Source organism: Periophthalmus magnuspinnatus, chromosome 17 (genome assembly GCF_009829125.3).
Source record: "Periophthalmus magnuspinnatus isolate fPerMag1 chromosome 17, fPerMag1.2.pri, whole genome shotgun sequence".
Lineage (NCBI taxonomy): Eukaryota > Metazoa > Chordata > Actinopteri > Gobiiformes > Gobiidae > Periophthalmus > Periophthalmus magnuspinnatus.
Genome location: NC_047142.1, coordinates 20,687,113 through 20,706,454, shown reverse-complemented (window position 1 = coordinate 20,706,454; position 19,342 = coordinate 20,687,113). Strand labels below are relative to the sequence as shown.

At 37.4% G+C, this 19,342-nt stretch overlaps 1 protein-coding gene across 1 annotated transcript in view; it reads left to right on the top strand.

Moving 5' to 3' along the window:
* ghrhra (growth hormone releasing hormone receptor a) overlaps nt 1-19,342 on the top strand; it is a 98,478-nt gene that overhangs the window by 67,013 nt on the left and 12,123 nt on the right. Inside the window, exon 7 of the mRNA XM_055228424.1 lies at nt 8,291-8,444. Within this exon, the coding sequence (XP_055084399.1) occupies nt 8,291-8,444 (154 nt within the window). The remainder of the gene's footprint in view (nt 1-8,290; nt 8,445-19,342) is intronic.

The window sequence follows — 19,342 nt, the reverse complement described above, 5'->3', positions numbered from 1 at the left end:
ATTGATAATTGTGTAATTATGTGTAACTGTAAAAGCAGTTGTAGTACCAACAATAATGGTAGAATATTCTAGTTAAAGGGCCCATATTACACTACAATCTGTCATAATGTTGCTGGAGTTGTGTTTTTTTTTTTCATTCGCACATGTTTAACACACAAACCCTGCATATTTAGGCTGAGTTCTCTGAAACTGAAAAAAACTCTGTTCCACGTTGTGTTGTCATGTGGTAATACAGGAAGTGCTCTGCTGTGTTTATTGTGTAAACTCCACACCTTCAGTAGAGTCACTTGGCTAATTTCAGACCTGGAGCTGCCAATCTCTACTGAACAAAAGATAAAAGGTAGATGCTATCTTGAAAAAATACCACTTCATGACATCACAAGGTGGAACAAAGCATTTTGAGCTCACGAGAGTCAATTTTGCGTAACATAGGACTTTTATTTTTTGTCTGTTCAGTTATGTTGTAGTAATAAGAGTGGAATGAATAATCACCTTTAATATTCGGGTTACAGTGCAGTAGAATAAGTTGTAGTAGTAATGGTACTAGTATTCTAACTGAAGTAATACTTAGGTAAGTCAGCTATAGTGATGGTTGCACATTGATAGTAGCTGCAGCTGTATGTTATATTAAGAGCAATAGTAATACCAGTATTTCTGGAGCAGGCAACTTTTGACGATTGCAGGCTGTACACAGGATTTTCTGAAACACTAAGGTTGAAGTTAATTTGACAGAAAAATACTCTTCCTAGTGTCTCTGAGTTCTTTGAGTTGTTTGTATTCCAGGACAGTTCTGATGTGTTGTTTTCACCCGTTTCCCCATTCTCACTCGCATACAAAATCTAGAAGCATTCGTGGGTCATGTATATAAAAATAACCCACTTCCACAAACATAATAATAATAATAATTGCTGTGCTCTGTCTTGGTAGATGTTGGTCTAGTGAAAATACAGAGGTCTGAACCCCATTGACCTGAATGATGCGTACGGCCATGGCTGTGACTTGGCCTATATGCTAATTAGCTGCTAAGGTCAGCAGTCCTGTGGTTTATTGAGTTAGCAGTGGAATGAACAGGAAGAGGGAGAGGACCGGGGGAAGATGTGTGAACAATGAAGAATGGTTCCTGTCAAGGCATGTGATTATAAAGACGCAATTTGGGATATAACTAGTTTACAGGCAACTTTGTTTACATAGAGGTAGATATTTACCATGGAAAACAAGATCTATGACGCACCTGATTAGAAAAAATTTAATCAAAGTTTGCCTGAAGTAAAGACACACATTACAAATGAATCAGAAACTCAAAAAGAAACTTGCTTATAGATTTGCACATATTGCGTATAGTAGCTCCTCCCCCCACTGCTGCTCAAAAACTGATTTCACAGTTTTTGATTGAAATATCCAAAAATATGATTCACAATTGATTCACTTGTTTGGGATTGGTTCAACAAACTTTTCACATTTATCTTATGACTGCGAGTTTTTTGAACTGACAATATAATCACGACTTTGACGTAGTATTTTTCTTTTCCATCTTGTAGGCACTCAAAGCACTTTACATCAAGGAACCGCTCCCCCTTTCACACACACATTCATACACCAGTGTACACAGACAGTGGGAGCGAGGTGGGTTAAGTGTCTTGCCGAAGGACACAAAGACAGTATTCATTTGTGGGAGCTGGAATTGCACCGTCAACTTGTGGGTCACTGGATCTGACCGCTCAACCAATGATGTTTATGTCGAGAGCGTGATTCGAACCATCAACCTTTGGATCAGTGGACAAACATTCTACCAACCGAGCACCACTTTTGTAAAAAAAACATAGCCACACGTGCTCATTTATCTTCATGGTTATGGTTCATATTAATCATAAACCAGGTCAACAAATCTGGAATCTGACAGAAAATCTTGCCATAACTTTCTGACCTGTCCAACTCAATTTTCAAGATTGTTGTAATTTTACGTGGACATAACCTATTTTTTCAAGTTAATACCTACACAACAATTTCAAATAGAAGTGAAGATAAAAATAGGGTCATAATAAGAACCACATATAAACTATGTCAGCTTGTTTACCTCACTTGCCTTATCCCTCCACAATGCTGTGTAGAATGAATATAGGACATCTCTCAGCAGTACACTGTATAACCCATTTTCATGTATTTTATAAGCACACATGTACTGCAATACTGATTATAATCTTTCAAAGTGTTTGGGCCGAGCAGTTTTGTTCGAAATCTCAAATGTATTTTAGCTGACCCAAAAGCAAAATCAAAATAAAAGTAAAGAGCCTTTGTTGCAATGGATAGTCGGGTGAAAAGTGTGCAAATACTTAACGTATATTAAAACACACTAAATAGAATCTGTTTCAGATACAAATAAATACCAAAATAAAATATACAAAAAAACAACAACAAAAAAAAAACAAAAAAACAAACAAAGAAACAATGGTATGAATAAGTAATTAATTATAAGAAGAAATGGGTTTGACTTTACAGGTATGATGAGCAAAGGTTAATGCTACCTGCTGTGCTTTAAAAAAGATATTTAATACATGAGTAATTAAACAGATAGTAGACCCCTTTGACCTTGATGTTTTAGCTCATGTGTGTTTCTCCCTCATCTGTTTAGCCTAGTTTGTAGTAATTTTAAAGTGTAATTATTAAGAGTAATTTTAAAGTGTAATTTGTGTATTTTCTTTCCCATTCATCTTTAGAAAATATTACGTTTGACTTTATTTGGTCAATAATCATGGCTATTCAGAAACAAAAAGTGAACCTAAATGTAAAGTTTTTTTGTTTTTTTTTTTTAACCAGGCTACATATTAGTTGTACTAAAGCATTCAGACTGTAACACATCATATTAGAGTGTTGATATATTAGACCAGGGGTCTAATATTTCTTTTCTCTGGAAACTGGACCCAGTTTCCACAGAAAAGAACAAGACAAAAAGAAAACACTGGGAATACTTTATACACCCACACACACCCACCCCCCCCCCACACACCCCCACACACCCACACACACCCCCACCAACGCACCCCCCCCCCCCCACACACACATATATATATATATATATATATATATATATATATATATATATATATATATATATATATATATATATATTTTTTTTTAACCTTTACACCTTGTATAAACAACTATAGTGTGTTGCTTATGAAATCCATGAAGTGCTACAGAGATTTCTGCTCTGAACGTCTGCCCACAGTGTCTGCATATCAGGGCTGTATGAAGTCACTTTCATCTTTAAGCAGGACTGTGAGCTGTCGTCTGTGACATGTGAGCGGTGTTTGTTTTTAACATAGTTCATGGTGGAGAATAGCTGCTCACATACGTATGTGGATCCGAAGATCGATGGGACTCCATATGCATATTTCTCGATAAATGCATGGCTTTTTGGCGGTGTGTTGGCGGGCTTCCGCGAGTGTGACACTTATTTTGAGCGATGAAAAATAAGAAAATGTAATTTTATTTTAATATTTCAAGATCACAATAATCTTCCAATTTAAACTACAATTTAAAAAAGAACTACCACAAATAAAATACACTTCGATTAAATACTTATAATGTGTTTTCCCAAGGTACACGGAGCCGCAGTATAAGGATGAAAGAGCCGACCCCTTTATTAGAAAAAGTCAATTCAAGTGAATGAGGGATAACACAGTTGTTCGGTAATGGTGCTGGTAAATGTGAATAGTCATAACATTATGAAGCTTCTTGTCATTAATCTAAATCTAATCCTCTCACTGAAATATAATGCTATGACCAAAATAAAGCCATGCTAATAAAGGCACTGTCCTTAATTTGTAAATTATATTTGCTGGAAAAAAGTGGCATAAGGACCGGGGTCCATTTAAGGTCAAGACGTTACCACACACAATAAGCAAGGATAAGCGCTCAGAAATGCCAACGCAACTGACCATCTAACTCCATTTTAAACAATATAAAATCCCTTGTGTTTGTTTTTATGTTTGTTCATTCTCACTCAAGCTTCTCCCCAAAAGTGATTGCATTAGTAACTGTGTTAGTGGGAGATGAATGTAACATCCATCCATTTTCTTCTACTTTATCCGGGGCTGAGTTGCAGAGGCAGCAGTTTGAGCAGGGAGGCACAGACTTCCCTCTCCACATATACTTCCTCCAGCTCTTCCGGGGGAATTGTGAGGCGTTCCCAGGCCAGCTGAGAGACATAATCCCTCCAGCGTGTTCTGTGTCTCCACCGGGGCCTCCTCCCGGTGGCATGTGCCCGGAACACCTCCCCAGAGAGGTGTCCAGGAGGCATCTCCGGATGCCTCTTGGACATCTCTCTGGGAAGGTGTCCAAAAGGCATCCAGAGATGCCCGAGCCATCTCAGCTAGCTCCTCTCCATGGTATAACAAGGACCGTAACACCGCCGGTATGACACAGCCATGGCCCCGCCCTGGAGCCAAGTCTGGGGCTTGAATGTGAGCTCCTGGTGGTCGTGCCATTGCCCACAGGGGCCGTGCTCAGCCTGAAAGGTCAATGTGGGCTCGCCCTCCTGTGGGCTCTCCACCCGCAGAGGGGTTCATAGGGGTTGGGTGCAAAGAGGACAGTCCACAGACACAGCAAATGAAAGTAACACATTTCTAGATTATGGCCCTAATAAACTACAAAACAATCTCCAAAAATAGTCCCACCTCTGCTTGTCGAAGTTAAAAATGAGCTCCATTCAGCCTTATTTAGCCTGCAAATCTCAGAATGCCCCCAGAGCAAATGTATCGACTATTCTTCTACACAAAGCTCAAAAGCATCAACCTAACAAGCCAGTGATTTGGCCAATCACTGTCTCTAATTCCTCGCCTTGTGCTGGTTTACTTCCCAGCAGCTCCTCTGAATGAGACAAGCGAGCAGTGCCTGATCAATCACTGCTGATGTGACTTGGAGGAGAGGAGAGAGGCACCTTTAAAATCTAGCTTAGTTACTGGATCAAAGAAAATACCGCACACATACCCCAACAGTTGCCGGATCCTCTTCCAGCTTGTTCTGGTTCAAATGAAGCCTAATTTTTACCATCTTAAAAATGTGAACAGAACGAGTTCATTTCAAACTGCCCAAATGTATAATTCCATTCCTAACACCTTAATTATTCATCACATTTATTTTTTAAGCCCTTTCTACAACCTTCAACTAGCATGTTATTGATGCACTTTCTGTTTCAGATCAAATTAAAAAGCTTTTTAATTAGATACCAAAAGAAGACAGCTGTCTCATTTGGATGCTGCCTTTACACTAAAGCTGTACTGGAGCAAAACAAATTTGACATAATTACATAAAAAACATTGGTTAATAATGATTTTGCATTTTGCCAATAACACTTGTATCCTGTATCTTGGTTCATGTTAATGTCTGTTTGCTGTATTCATAACAGGTCTTATAAAAGGCTGTCCAGGATTGACATGTAATTATACACAGCCTTTACATAACACTGTATACATTTTAACCTAATATGCATAAACCTACTTCATATGTTAACTTGAGGGGTGAATTATACGATAGTGAGGTCCTCTGCCTGATGACATGGGATTAGGAATAAGTATGGAGCAAAGATGTGGACGTGTTCAAGAGTAGAAATATGAAATCTACTAAATGAGTAAACAGATTAGAAAGATAGGGTTAGAAAGATGGACAGCTAGAAATTGTGATTTTTAATGAGATTTGTTTGTTTGTTTTTCCTTGCAGAGAAGGGCAGTCTAAGGATAGGGCAGGAGAGTTATCCATGTGCTTGTTTGAATGTTGGTTAATCTGCTTGTCACTGTTCTGTTTGATTTTCTAACTTTCTGTTGGTCAAATCATCAGCTTTGTTTAACCCTGAAAGCCGGCTTTATGTCATTTTGGTTTTATAATTTTTACTAGTTTATTACCTTTTAGTGTATTTCTCTTAAGTTGATTAAGACCACTGACTATGAAAGAAGTGGGCTCGCAGTTATAGAATTCCATATACTGTGAGTATCATAGCAACCAAAGAGCCAATCTGGAGCAAAGCTGTTGACGTTAACGCCTCTCCCCGCCCGCATTGCTAGTTTGGCAGGGGGCGGGCCCTTAGCAACGATGTCAATCAAACCTGTTGCTAATGCTTGCAGAAGCAGCCTCATGGAAAAAAGGCAGCTGATTAGTCTCTTATTTATGATCACATCTTGAGTTATGGACACAATAGCGAAATAAAAATGCCCGGATTATGTAGAGCAGGTGAACACGAACATTTTAAGACCAAAATGACGAGCAGGGCAACAGCAGTTACAGAGAGAGGAGTGATAGTTTTCTCATGTGAAGCGCATTTGTGTCAGAGTCCATGCTAGCAGGTTAGCTATGTCCATTTATATATACCGTCTATGAGTAGAAACAAATGGAAGACTATTTTGTTTTAACGTCCCTCTCTGCAGCATGATGGCAGCTGTCTTATTATAAATTGTGCTATTTAAATACATTGGATTTGATAAATGTAAGTAATATTGCAAATGAAATATGCAGTTTTTCCCTTTTCTACATGTGGTCTACTAGATTCATGTGTTTTCTTCTCTCATATGTTCATTCTTGTGTCAAATGAACCTCCTTGTAATGCATCATACATAACTCTGTTCCTCTAATTCAGTCCATTACTTATTATTTTTTTACAGAATTGTTTAACTATTCAACTGCCACTATCTTGTGCGATCTTCTGTTTTGCATTCCTCTAAATATTTTTAATTGGTAACTTGTAGATTGATCAGTTCATTAGCAACTACTGTTCTCTTCTTCTACGTCAACTCTCAAAGAAAACAAAAGTGATTGATGCACCCTTGATTGCCATGGTGATCCTCCAATCAATAGGGGACTTAACAGGGGATTTCCTCAACATATAGCCTGATGTAATAGATTGAATGTGTGAGGCACTTTTAGAGATAGAAGTGGTAATGATTTTCTATTATGTGTGGGTTATGAACATGAATACTCAATACTGGGATCAATACGCAGTGACAACACAAGCCTCACTGAGTGTTACGAGTGCTATGTGGTCTTTGTTGTGGTTTTCTTTCAGGGCAGTATTTTGGCCATTTACCTCTGGCTGTGGTGTGATCTATAATAAGAAAACTCTCAATCTTCACAAACAGAGGTGGTAGAGTGGCCAAAAGTGTGTATCATCGCGTATCGAAGAAAGATACGGGACATTACTAAACTAAAGCGAAAGGTAACAGATGTGATTGCAAGCATCAATGAGGCTCTGCTACAGCGAACATGGCAAGAAATGGAGTAACATCTTGATGTGCTTCGTGCAAATAACGGTGCCCGTATAGAGGTGTAATAAATGAGGTAAAAAAAAAAAAAAGAAAAGATAAATAGAACAAGTCTGATTTGTATTTTGAAGTCTGAAGAATGTAATTTAAATCATATCTAAAGGAGTGGTGTAAGAAACTGTTCAACTAGTTTATGTCAGTATAAAACAGCTCACAGTGGGACAATTAAAATACCACTTTTACTTATGTAAGAATACTGTCAAAGTAACTGGAGGTAACTGGAGGTAAAAATATGCAGTCAGTAACTTCAGAAAAGACAATTTTATGAAAACGCTACTTAAGTAAATGTAACTGAGTACTGTCCACCTTTGGTAAAACAAAACAAAACAAAAACAAACAGATAAAACATAAAACTGAACTAAAACTTGTCACGATAACATATTTTGAAGTTCGATATATTGCTGAAATAAATATAGATGCTAAACAATAATATTTAAATTAACCCTAGAGCAGATTTGAACCACAAAAACTATTCTAAATCTGCAATATTGTAAAAAAAAAAATTGTTAAAACTCATGAGCTGCATTAAATAAACAGCAGAATGAAACACTTTACTCCTTAGTTTGCATCTGTAATAAGACAGAGAAGTGATTAATTCAACCTTTTACAGCTTAAATCTTATCACATAGCCAAAAAATAACCCAACATTTTCCAGTAGTGCAAAGAAAAAGTACACACGATAAATACTGACCTCAAAAAAATATAATTCCAGGTTTCTTATATTTAACGATAAGTCTTCCAAATGGGGTTGCACAATTAAAAAACAAATTGCAATTTTTCTATATTGTGATTAGATTTTGACTGATAAACTACCAATCCCATGAGTCTTCCGTTTGTAGAGACTTGGGTACAGCAAGACAATATATATGCACGATATTTTGCAGAGGACATTCTGTAATGACAACTCAAATTACTTCTTCTTACTTCTTCTAAACAAGCCTTACTGCGAGTTGTTAATGAGTTGTATTTTTCTCTTTCAGACGGCGTGCAAGTCGGCCGTGGCGTTCTTTCAGTTCAGTATTTTGGCCAATTTCTTCTGGCTGCTGGTGGAGGGCATGTACCTGCAGACTCTGCTGGCTCTGACCTTCGTATCTCAGAGGAAGTATTTCTGGTGGTACATCCTGATTGGCTGGGGTGAGTACAATGCAAACACTAATGACATTATGGTATTGAAATCAGTGGCATGAGGCACAATTTTGATGTAATTAAAGATTGGGATCACTTATCTTAAAAAGGAGTGAGTATAGGATAGCTTAATCTCTCAAGTCACGTGTTGCGCAAGCGTGACTGAAGTGGAGGAAGTGAGTGTGGCATCATCCGTAGCATTCAGCTCCAGTCAAATGAAGCTCATCAAGGGGTTATAGGGTTCAATTTGGAGTTGAATTCCATATTTGGAATTCTTACCACGAGTATCATAGCAACCAAAGAGCCAATCCGGAGCGAGGCTGTTGAAGGTGCCTGTTTTTAGTGTTCATATCTTGATTTATGGACTTAATAGTGAGAAAAAAAACCCCAAAAAACAAAAGAAAAGCTAAAACAAAAAACAGGATCATGTAGGATTCCCAGACTTCCTTCATGTGTCTGAGGTGAGGGAAGTCTGGGAGTCCCTGCTTAGACTGCTGCCCCCACGACCTGGCACCGGATAAGCGCTAGAAAATGGATGGATCCAGGATCATGTATAGCAGGTTAAAACCAGCATTTTAATATCGTTGATGGAGCCTGAAGCGCGCACATGATCACTTCCTAACACTTCCTAACACTTCATAATCACTACACTATTTACAGCCTTATTAAAGCATGAAGAAAGTCCTAATTGATAATGACAAATAGTTTATTAAGAATGACTCAGAATACGTAACTACTTAAAGGAAATGTATGTTGCCTGCAGTCTTACAGTGTTACAATCACAACTGAACCTGCGTCGAGTTGTATAGCAAACCTGGTCATCCCTACTTCAGTTTCTCCTGTTATTACACCGTTTGTTTATTGCCTGAGCACAAATATGATTGCGTAATAATTCCTATTTATAAATACAGTTCATTTTTCAGTGTCGAGTGTCACCGTGTTGAATTGTAATCCATCTTCCCTCTCTCCCTCCTGTCCCTGCACCTCCTGTAGTCTGACAAAGGACTACTTCACTGCCCCACAACACCACTGCAGCATCTATAACAGGAGGGTATGAGGGGATGAGAGGGATAAACGGAAAGGACAATGAACGGATGTATCAGTTTCAAATGATATCAGTGAACCATAGGGTAAAGAAAAAAAGGATTTATTGACTTAACACGCTTTGCCATTACATTAAAATGCAGTGCAAAGTAGTTCAAACAGGAAAAAAGCCATAATTAATACATAAACATACTAGTAGATATTTGAAAGTAGACACTCATGGGCTATGTTTACATGCACAACAAACATCAGATTGCTACGTACATGTGGTTTCTTTCTGATCACACTCGAGCAGGTTTTGACAGAATATTCACCCACATTATATGTATAAATCTTTGAATGCATATTACACATGTCTGTACATTGTTAAACATGATTCATTATTGTACTACTACGAGTTATAGGTTTACTGCACTGCAACACACAAAAGAGCCAAGCCAAAGAGGGTTATTTTGAGCAAATCTGCCATCATGAAAAATCAAACAAGAAGCATTTGGTGGAATCGTCGAGGCTGGCGTCATCCACAGAACAGAATGTCACATATCCTACTACTGTATCCACGGGCATCAGGGTGGAGAAGAATTAGCACTCTTGTTAACCATATCAAAACAAATGTTATATATTCTGTTATTTCTTTAAAAGTATGCCAAATGGTGCTTATAAAAAGGAAGCTTAAAACCATGAATATGCATACAGCGGTGGGACGAATCATGAAGGAGACTGGAATGACTCTTATTGAGTGATGACGGCACATGTTTCTACAGCACGTGTGGAAGTATAGTTGATGGATTCACTTGAATATGTTGTTTGGAATAAGAAAACTGTTGCAAAAATGGTGGAGTACATGGAAAATAACTCAAACTTGCAGCATAATCCTATAAACAAGGGTATAAGGTGAAATTTGTGATAGCATGTGCAACTTTTCCATATTTTGCAGTGGTCCAAATGCATTCCTCACTTCTCATTTGCAGCCTAATTATTCATGCTAAGAGTGCACTTCCTGATTCATGGAGGATAAAACACTCACAAGGGTTTAATTTCCGAGACAGCAATCCATTCACTGTTTGTGCAATTGGTAAATCTGATCCATTTTTCCCTATGAAAAGTAAAAACCAAACAACACAAAGGACTTTCACTTTTGTCAATATCACCCACCCCTAATTTGCACCTGAGACCCTAAACAGTACAATGGAAAGCAACTCCAATTAAATGAAATGTTTTTGGTTTTTTTTGCAGCTAAAAGCCTTGTAAATTAATCAAAGTAAATGATCAACACTTCAGTATTGTGGTCCCTAAAAGTAAACCCAATGCACAATTATATGTCAAGGTTATGATCATATTGTGATCTGAATAATCACAACTGCTGATTAAAATGGACCTATTATACAAAATCCACTTTATAGAGCTTTTAACCGTGTTATAGTTGTTTTCCCTTCTCATTTACCCTCTCAAAGTTGCATTTAGCGTGATTCATATGTGTTTGAGTAAATCCTATATCAAAGACAGTCACGGGTATATGCGCACTGCTCTGTACTTACTTCGTTCTCCAATTTTGTTTTCTTATTCGGTGATACACGTAGAATTTGACAGCGCCCCATCTGCTATCCACTGGTGGTACCGACAACTGCGGGTCCCTTCTTATGTTGTGATGACATTTTACTACGATGTCAGCTCCCATTGGCCATTGCAGTTTTCTACTTATTTCTTTTATTAAGTCATTGTAGATCAATACTGTGATTTAAATGTCCAAATTAAAACAAAAAGGTGTCATAGATTCTAACTACATAGCAGACACAAGCATAATGTGTCTTCATTAACAGAATAATTGTGACATCCTTACAGGCTGGAGGAAGATGGTATCAAAATATATAGAATAAAAAAATAAAAATAAAATAGAGCACCTTATAAAGCAATAAAAATACTAACAAAAAGCAAATGTATTTTTCTCAAATCCTTAGCAGTGCAAGTGTGAAACCTATTTGGACACCTCGCTCCTCTCTGAAAGCAGGACGGTTCTTCAGAATACAAGACTAGAGAGCTGTGGGTTTTGCCTGTGATTCAAAAGGTCACACTGGATACTGTTCAAATGCTTTCATGCTAAAATCAGGTGTTAAAAAAGCTGCAGCAGAAAAGAGGCTGTGAAACTGAGAGATGGGGCAGACACAAAAGAGAAGCTAAACATAAACAGCACTAAAAAATAGCATTTGAAAAAGATAAAATTAAATTTGCTAAAAATGGCATAGTTTGGCAGCTTTGTGCTTTGGAAACAAATAGTCTGACCAACAAAGTAGTATCTTTTATTACTGTCTTACTGCACTACTTCTGTTACTACAACTACAACTACAACTACAACTACAACTACAACTACACCATAGACTGGAGTGGAATAAGGGAGTGTGACGTCACCCATAGCGTTTGCTTGCAACCAAATGAAGCTCATCGAGGTTAACAGTTATAGCGGCTAATCTGCAACCAGAGACCATATTTGGAAATCCAAGCGTGAAACCAAAGAGCCAATCAGGAGTGAGGCTGTTGGAGGTAACACCCCTTCCTACTCGCACCACTGGTTTTGCAGGGGGTGAGGCAACACTGTCAATCAACTCAGGGAAAAAAGGCTGCTGATTGGTCTGTTATAAATGTTCATATCTTAATTTAGGGACAAAATGGCGAAATTAAAAACCTATTAACATGTAGAGCGGGTTAAAAGCAACATTTTAAGAAGAAAATGATGAACTTGACAGTGGCAGTTACAGAGAGAGGGGCGGAGATATTTCAATGGAAAGTGAATTGCAACCAGAGCTCAAAGAAACTACTACTACTGCTAGTACTACTACTACTAATACTGCTACTATAATGATACATCTACCCTTACTACTATACTACTACTACCATTTAACTACTTCTCTAGCTACTTCTATACTACTACTGTTACCACTATTACTACTACTGCTGTTACTAACACAATTGTTTAGCCTTAGGAGAGAGGAGTGTGGGGTATTGGATGTGTGCGTATATGTATAATAGTGTACATGTGTGTTATTTGTCAAAGAATGTGATGAGGAATAATATGTTTAGTATATTGCCCATGTGACAGGTGCCATCCATCGCCACACCTTACTCTACAATTGGTTAAGGTTGATTAAACAACAAGTAAGCAATACCTAAAATGTCACCAGATATAGTGACATTTTACGTATTTATGTGTTCATATGTTGATATGTCTTCCTGCAAATGTCACTTCTACTACTACTGCTTCTAATAATTCGACAATCTTACCACTGCTACTACTACTACTACTACTCCATCTTTAATTGTTCCGTGTTTCTCATACTGCGTTAAAGTATGGGGTAATGCCTGCATTAGTCATGCAAATGTCTTGTGTCTGCTTCAGAAGAAAGCAATTTGAAAAATATCAATCATGAAGGAAATACAGAGAACACACAAATGAACTCTGTATCAAGTCAAAAATCCTTAAAATCGAAGACTGTGTTCATTTTAAAATATGCACAACCATGTGGAAGGTTGCTAAAAGACTGGTACCAGAAAACATCTATAATCTCTTTACATTAATTACTGATGACAGTAGAAGAGAGAGACATTTCCATGGGCTGTGTTCCTGCACCTCACTCAGGCACAGAGGTATTTCAGTGGCTGGTGTAGGGCTGTGGAATGATCTACACAAGGACATCAAATTCTTTACCTCCATTATTCAGTTGTTCTTGAAGAAAATATTTGACACATGTAGAGGAACTGAGGAACATTAATGAAAAGATGTGGTAAGTGTTGCATAGAAGGATATGGATTAAGGGGAACTGTTTTGTCTGAGTAGTGACCTTATGTTATGAGTGATGACTGACCATCTCAATGATTGGTTGTTTGTTAAAAGGGGCATGTAATAATAAGACAGTCTTCTTCATGCTCCTATTCGCTCATGTGTTGACTTAACTGTATTGTTATCAAATGACTCATTCGCATGGCTGAATAAAATAAAAAGAAAAAAAGAAAACTATTACCACTATAAGATGCTAAAATACAAGAAGTGCTAAAATACCAATAAAAGTATTTATTTTCCAAATATGATTAAGTAAACTTAATATAGAAATAACCACACAAGATTTGTCTTGCCTCAGTACCGATTTATTGTATACACAGCTCATAAGGTCAAAATATGTCTGCTGTGTACTGTTTACATCAAACTACAAAGCATTTAATTGCCTGATAATTAGGACGTGCATGCTTCGCATTCTTGTTTGATTTACCGTGATGACAAACTTCGCTCTGGCCTCTGAAAGTTCAATGAACTAGTTCTGTTCTTCACGTTTTTAAGAAGAATTTGGCACAGCACCTTTAATATCTGCTTGTACTATTGATAGTAAATATAGTAGTATAGTATGTAAGTGTTTTTATTATGGAGTTTGATGTAAATCTGTCCCTCCTGTGTTGGTTTGATGTTGGTTTGGTGTGAGCTGCAGTTTTGCTCCAGAGCCTTATTTAAAGCAGCGTCGTCTTTGTGTGCCTGTCCCATTCACTTCCATTGTCTCTGTGATGCGGCTCTTCATTAATGCCAGTGTTTTTTCTTCTGTGCATTGTCAAGGAAACGCCCACACCCAACAACACTAAACAATGTGATCCATCAATACCACAACAACATAAGCCAGCCCCCCCCCAAAAAAAAAGAGTTCTGCAGCAGTATGATTATTAAACGTAAAAACAGAACTAGTTCATTTTAAGTAGTTTTCAGTAGTCCAAAGTTCCTCACTTACCTTATGCATTCTGAGCATCCTAATTATTCAGCACCATGAGTTTATAAACATTTTCACAATTCTCAGAGATAGGAGTGGAGTTTTACAGTGATGGTAAAGCTAACAACAACTAGCATGCTAACACGCACTTCCTATTATCATACAGTAAAACACTTTATAGTTAAATGCAGACAGCGCACAGCAGACTTATTTTGACCTCAAGAGCTACTTGTACAATATGTGTTCTGGGACAAGACACAGTTTACTCACATACAGGGGTAAAAATCTGGCACAGGCCTTTAATTTATAGATTTATTTTGGTTTATTACAGAGTAGGGAAAAGGAACAAGGTAACAAGTCATTAAATTAACTTCATATGTTTGCAAAAGTTTAAAAATGATTAAAATAGACATAATAATTAGTGTTGTCACAATACTAAAATTTCAAACTTGATTTCAATACTGAGAAAATTACTTAATATTCAATTCAATTTATTTTTGTAAAGCCCAAAATCACAACAGCAGTTGCCTCTTAGGGCTGAACATAATAATAAGTTTAACTGACAGAAAATTAGAAAATCAACAGTGAAAGAGACATTGGTCAATAACAGACAAGCAAATTAATCAACACAAAACACGCAAATGGATAACTGTCCCAGAACATCCCACATCCCAACAGTGGGAAAAAGAAAAACCTTGAGGAGAACCACAGTGAAAGAGAGATCCCCTCATGGATGGGCAGGCTGCAGATGTGTCCAGGACTAATGTACAGTCATTTGCAAATAGAGTTCAAGTCTCTAGGGCCAGAGCCACTCAATTCAATGCTGATTCCCATACCATGATGATAAAAAACTCTTTATTTAGACAACAGAATGTGGGCTTGTACTTCTATGTCGTCTTATACTTGTTTTGATTCAGCTCAATATCGTTCAGCTATTCAGGAAAGGCTCATTTCTGTCCTGTGATGGTGACTTTTTTAGTATCGATACCTGCTGAAATGAGTATCTAGTTTCAATACTAGTTTTAGCATCAATTTAGTATCTGATTCTCGATACTTTTGATACCCCAATAATAAAAATACATATCCAGCTTATATACTGTACAACTGATCCAAAATGTTATCTTCCAATAAATCCAATACATTTAAACTATTCAAATGTAACCCTAATCTTTATAATAAAAACAAGCCAAGTAGATAAATGAATAAACAAATAGAAGGTCGTCAATCTGTTGTAAATCTCATGGCAATATGCAACTCCCTGCTCCGTAAGAGACAGAGATAATAAAGTGTCATGCCAATAATTGTGAATAATGGCTTTCCTTATCATTAGTTTAACACTCAAATATAGTTGGATTAGACATTATGATGCACGCAGCACAGAAATACAACCCAAACAAATGTTAGCCATAGCACTCGCCAAGAAATATTGCTAACATCCAGACTGACTCCGACCCATAGACTGTATATATAAATGGACAGCTATGTTCTGGTCATTTTTGGTTAAGGCCACATTTCTTATCTGCAGCCCCTGTTCTTCATGCAACAGAACAGAAACCGACACTAAATCACTAGCCGCTCCAAATAGGAAGTGATCATGGGCGCACTTCCAGCTCTATCGACTCTGGCTCCAATTCACTTTACATTGAAAAACTGTCACCACATTTCTCTCTTTGTAACTGCCACTGTCAGACTCATCATTTTGGGCTTAAAATGTTTGTATTAACCCGCTCTATGTGATCCTGGTGTTTTTATTTCACTATCGTGTCCGTAACTGAGGATAAGAACATTAATAAACGACTAATCAGGCGCCTTCTTTCTGCAAGGTTGCTCCTGGTAGTGTTAGCAACAGGTTTGATTGACAGCGTTGCCAAGCAGGAAGGGGCATAATACTCGGCACAATACTCGCGGTCAGAATTCCTAATATTTAACTTCAGATTGGCCACTATAACTGCGAACCTCAATGAGCTTCACACTCCCTTAGTCCACTTTTTTATACAGTCTATGCTCCGACCATTATGTGAACTTGTAGAGGTCATGTAATAAAGATGATACTCAGCGGAGGACTGACTTTATAAACATGGTATTAGGATGATTAGGAGGTGGATGTCTTGTTAATGAGAAGTTGCTATGGGGCTGTTATGTTGTTTGGCCAAATGTCAAGTTGTCTTGTCTTTACATCAGTCCATCAATTATTCAGCTGTCTACTGCTTCAGGAGACTGCACTTGTCACTGCAGTATAATGTCTATTGGCTGTTCAAATCTAATTTGTTTAAATTAGTAAAGGGCACATAAAAGACAATTGCATACTGTTATATTATTTTTACTGAAATGGATTTGGCATTTTAACTTCTGAATTTGCCAGAGAGTTCTAACCTAACAAATGCAGCACGATGAAACTCTACTTTATTAAATTATTAGGTTTAAAATTTAAATATTGTACAAAGACGCAGTTCACTTCTACTGCTACAGTTTAACTCAACAATCTGACCACTACTACTACTACTACTACTACTACTACTATGAGATGTTCTAAAAGAGTAGTACTTGTTTTCAAAAATATGATTAAGTAAACTTACATTTTTTGGAATATCCATGCAGTACTACACGCAGTACGCAGTATTTCATAAGTGTTCCCGGAAAGTAGCCTGCACTCTTTTCCCCATGTATTTAAACAAAATTTGTCTTTCCTCAGTACAGATACATTGGTCAAAATATGTCCGCTGTGTACTGTCTATATCTATTACAAGCGGTGTTAATGTCCGATAATCAGGATGTGCATGCTTAGCATGCTAGTTGTTCACGGTAAAGTTTACTCGAGCCTGTGGGAAATAATTAGGATGCTCGGAATACATATGGTAAGTGAGGAATACGTTTGGACCTATGCAAACTGTAATTAGTTCTGTTCTTCACGTTTTTAAGGAAATCGGGTACAGCGCCTTTAATATCTACTTTGAAATTCAGAAGTATTAGATTTTTTTATATTGTACAGGGACACAGTTCAAGATGTATATGAGATTAAACAAGATTAAAGAAGAATTTTTAAAACTTTGCAATGCATTTATGTCTGAGTGGAATAAAAAAACAATTGTGACATGAACAAAATATTTCAAACTGTTTGACATGTGTAGTTTTCCTGTCCATAAAACCAACACAAGATAGAGACCTCACCAACAGCATGTTCAAATATGGTCATGGCTACTTACATCAAACATCTGGCATATATTAATAATAATACATTTTATTTGTTAGGCGCCTTTCAAGGCTCTCAAGGTCGCCATACATACATACGTAAACAATACAAATTGAAACAATGTAAAATGATTAAAAATACATTTAAAAACAAATATAGATTAAAGCAAGTATAGATTAAAAGACAGAGCAGTTATGGTCAGAGTGGTCAGGGTGAGAAGGCCTTTCTAAACAGATGAGTTTTGAGTTTAGATTTGAAGTGTGAGAGTGAGTGTGTGTTGCGGAGGTCATGGGGGAGGGAGTTCCAGAGCTGGGGAGCAGAGCAGCTGAAGGCTCTGCTCCCCATAGTGACAAGACGGGCAGGAGGGACAATGAGGTGCAGGGAAGAGGAGGAGCTGAGGGAGCGGGCAGGTGTGGAGATGTGAATGAGGTCAGACAGGTATGGAGGGGCCAGGTTGTGGAGAGCTTTGTATGTGAGGAGTATGATTTTGTAGTGTATGCGGTGCGTGATGGGGAGCCAGTGGAGCTGTTGCAGGACAGGTGTGATGTGGTGATGGGAGGGTGTGTGTGATAATGCGGGCAGCTGAGTTTTGGACCAGTTGGAGTTTATGGAGTGATTTCTGTGGGAGTCCAAACAGAAGAGAATTGTAATAGTCTATACGGGAAGTGACCAGGCTATGGATGAGGATGGCGGTGGTGTACTCTATATACTTAGACTTTGAGCACATGCACACACACACACAAACTAAACAAGGACTAAACCAGCCCCAAAACAAGTCTACATCACATTAGTATATTGACGATATAATAAAATATACTGTACACATGTGTTCCTGTGTACACTTATTCTTGATTACAGTATTTTCTTGGCTGTACCGTTGCTATTGTCCATCGCACACATAAGCCACACATCACATGACCTCCCACAGAGTTAATAATAAATCATTAAACACACACGTCACACAGCACCGATAAGCCCTAAATAAATACACACTCTTTTTATCGCAGTATCTGTAGATGTAGACACAGCACAGAACTTTGAAGTATACCTCCCATCCCACCTTACCGTCTCCCTGTTTTCATCCTGCGTCTGGGTCTCGGTTGGAATAAATATTCAAGATAAATATTTGATGTGTATTAACAGAGATATTTTTGCTTAGAGTGCAGAAGTGGATGAAGTAATCCAAATCTGAACTCAAGCCAAGATAATACAGTACAGAAACTATTGGGTTACAGCAAAATCTGTACAACTACAACAACATTACTGCTAGAGCTGTGGCTGTGTTTACTACTTTTACTACTTCACTTTCTACTAACTATACTTCAATTTGGGGTTTATACTCACTACTGCTTCTACTACTGCTGCTACTTTTGCTACTACTACTACTACTGTTTCTACTGCAGTGACCACAATTACTAGAGTTTTTTAATCTGATTCATCTGTAAGAGCCTAAAACTGAAGTCTATACAGTTCAGCTTTAAAGAGATGTATTCTTAATTAACTTTTTGTCAAATATTTGATACTCACATACTAATTTATACTAAAACTAGCAGTGAAACATGAAACTTGTTTGAGCTGAGCAAGTATTGGTTCTGAAGAAATTACATTTATTTGACGAAATAAATCTAATTTTAAATCATTTCTGACTTCATAATATTAAAGAAACATTAAAGGTCTTATATTACACAAAATTGACTCTTGTGAGCTTTTACACATGTTATAATGTTGTTACCTCATTATAAATATACACGGAGTTGTGTTTTGTTTCATTCACACATGTTTGAGTAATCCTGGTTTATTAGTCTGTCTACATTTCCAAAGCTCAAAATGCTCTGTTCCACCTTGTGATGTCATGTAATTGTAGTTTTCAAGTTAACAGTGACATTTACCTTTTGTTCAGTACAAATTGGCAATTGCAGAGCTGAAATTAT